General features: G+C 60.2%; 1 protein-coding gene across 1 annotated transcript; it reads right to left on the bottom strand.

Annotated features, from left to right (window-relative positions):
- Nucleotides 1-1,162: 1,162 nt before the first annotated feature.
- Nucleotides 1,163-1,986, bottom strand: LOC125539327 (3-hexulose-6-phosphate isomerase). Its single transcript, XM_048702758.1, has one exon. The coding sequence runs from the start codon at nucleotides 1,868-1,870 to the stop codon at nucleotides 1,265-1,267; it is 606 nt and encodes a 201-aa protein (XP_048558715.1). The 5' UTR covers nucleotides 1,871-1,986; the 3' UTR covers nucleotides 1,163-1,264.
- Nucleotides 1,987-2,269: the final 283 nt, after the last annotated feature.

The following is a 2,269-nucleotide window of genomic DNA, read 5'->3' as shown; positions in this document are numbered from 1 at the left end:
CCCGCAACCAAGTTTGTCGATTCAAGCCACAACCCGCCTTGTTTTTCCTTCTGTGCCGATGCGCTCCGCAGTGAACGAGGATGGAGCGCGCCCACGGCACCGCCTCTCCGCAGCCCAAGATGGCCGTAGGCTTGAGCAGCCACGTGGAACGGCGCTTCGGGCGCCGTCGCCGCCCTCGACCGCCGCTCCGGCTCGTGGGCTCCGGCGCGCCTATGATTTGCCGCCGCCCCGCTGCAGGGAGATCCTAGCGACCCCGTTCGTCGGACGAGGCGAGCTCCTCCTTCCGCGCCAAGCTCAGGGACTTCCGCAAGCCGTCCTCCCCCAGCGCGCGGCTCGCAAGATTCCTCAACACCATTTTCGCCGTCAAGCGCACGTCGTATGCGCGATCATCGGCCTCGTCGTCCTTGCGGTCCTGCCTGAGCAAGATGCATCATTGACGACGCACCATACCGTGCGGTTCATCGACAATGACCGAGAGACGCCAGTAACGGTGCTGGGGCAGACCTATGGACGGTGACGGCGCAGGAGGCGTCCTCCCGCTGGACTGGGGCTTGGGGACGAAACGCGGCAGCAACGACGGGAGCTTCGAGGTGTCCTCGAGTAGTGGCGCCAGGCCGTTCTGGGCATGTAGATGACTACGGTGGCCGACGTACGCTGCCGCTGGGAAGGAGAGAGCCTGTTCTTATATATAGGCTTGTGCGGCGGTGGCGGTGTGCTTCGATTTTGCTGGGGCCTTCCAGAGACGACGACCAGACACGCGGAGAGGATCGAGAGGATAGATGCAAACAAACGATCGCAGCGCAACGACAACAAAGAACAACAAAAGTCAGTCCGCACATGCACGAAGCCACGCAGAAGGATGCACGCAGCCTGCCGCACGACAGAGCCCATGCAAGCAGATCAACAGGACAGCGGCGGCCTGCACGTCCCCTGCCTGCCCCACATGCAATCAAAATTGCTAAACCAACCCAAAGAAACATGACGCTAGTTCAAAAAATTTGAATCAAAACACCGAATCCACAAGGCGTTTGTACACCGCCGTGTACCAAAATAATACCACGCGGCAAACCCAAAACTCACCAAGAGTCACTTTCATCCAAGTGGCTGAATCTCAAGGCAAAAACTTTGCCTGGAATAGAGGATTGGGTACTAGTTGCTAGACTAGAGTTAAAAGCAACTATATTATACAAACTCATGAAGACTCAAAAGCATCGGTTGGTCACATTCTGTCACTTTTTTTCAATATAAAAGCTGTAGCATCGGACTACTCCAAGTTTGTGTGGCGGGCCCTCATCTGGGCCGGGCTTTGGCCCAGAACACCCGCGAGCTCGAGCACCACCATCTCGAACAGCACAAACATGGCCCCCTCGTACAGGCTCCCCATCGGCAGCTTCGCCTGCGCCGCCGCGCCATCCTCGTCGTCAGCCATGGTCTGCGCGGGGAGGTGGGCCACCACGTCGGCCTGGCGCCCAGGGAAATCTCCCTCCGGCCTCGCGGTGAGCAGCACCACGCGCGTGCCGGCGCCTCGCGCCACGCCGCAGATGGCGTCGACGGTGGAGAACGCGCCCGGTCCCGCGGAGGCGACGAGGAGGTCTCCCGATAAGGCGGGCGGCGCCGTGACGTCGCCGACGCAGTGCGCGGGGAGGCCGAGGTGCGCCAGGCGCATGCAGAGGGCGCGCATCATGAGGCCCTCGCGCCCGACGCCGTGCACGAACACGCGGCCTCCCCGGGAGGACGCGGCGGCGAGCTCAGAGACTAGGACGGCGCGCGCCGGGGGGTGCGCGGATGGCGCGGCGAAGACGGCCGCGATCTGAGCGCATATGGCGGAGGCGTCGGCCGGCGCCGGGGAGGCGGCATCGCGGCCGCTCATCGTACAAGACCACAAGTTTATCTTATCCGCAGCTCTCGTGGAGTGGTGGAGCACTGGACTCCTTTGGTCAACGGCCTCAGCCCTTAGGATGCGGTTGATGGGGTATCATCACAAACTTCGGCCGCGCTTGGCATGGGGTATTTTTATACAGAATACCTGTATTTATTTTACAGGTGTATAATACTAGTACCATCCACACTTGGTTTTGAGCTGTAAAGGAAAACGACCGACGAATTGTGTATTTTAAAAGATAGTCCAGGAGCGAATGCAGATTGTGATCTACATTAACAACATCTGAAAGATGATGGAACGTGTGTTGGGTTCATAGTTCATGTATGGCAGATAGGCAGGGCTGGCCCTGGGCCAGGGCAGCAGGGGCGACGGCCTGGGGCCCCGACC

The sequence above is a fragment of the Triticum urartu genome, chromosome 2 (assembly GCF_003073215.2).
Source record: "Triticum urartu cultivar G1812 chromosome 2, Tu2.1, whole genome shotgun sequence".
Classification (NCBI taxonomy): Eukaryota; Viridiplantae; Streptophyta; class Magnoliopsida; order Poales; family Poaceae; genus Triticum; species Triticum urartu.
This window is presented reverse-complemented; position numbering and strand designations above follow the sequence as displayed.

What these genes read in the sequence shown, in the direction of transcription:
- LOC125539327 (XM_048702758.1), bottom strand. Translation starts at nt 1,870, where the DNA reads ATGAGCGGCCGCGATGCCGCCTCCCCGGCGCCGGCCGACGCCTCCGCC.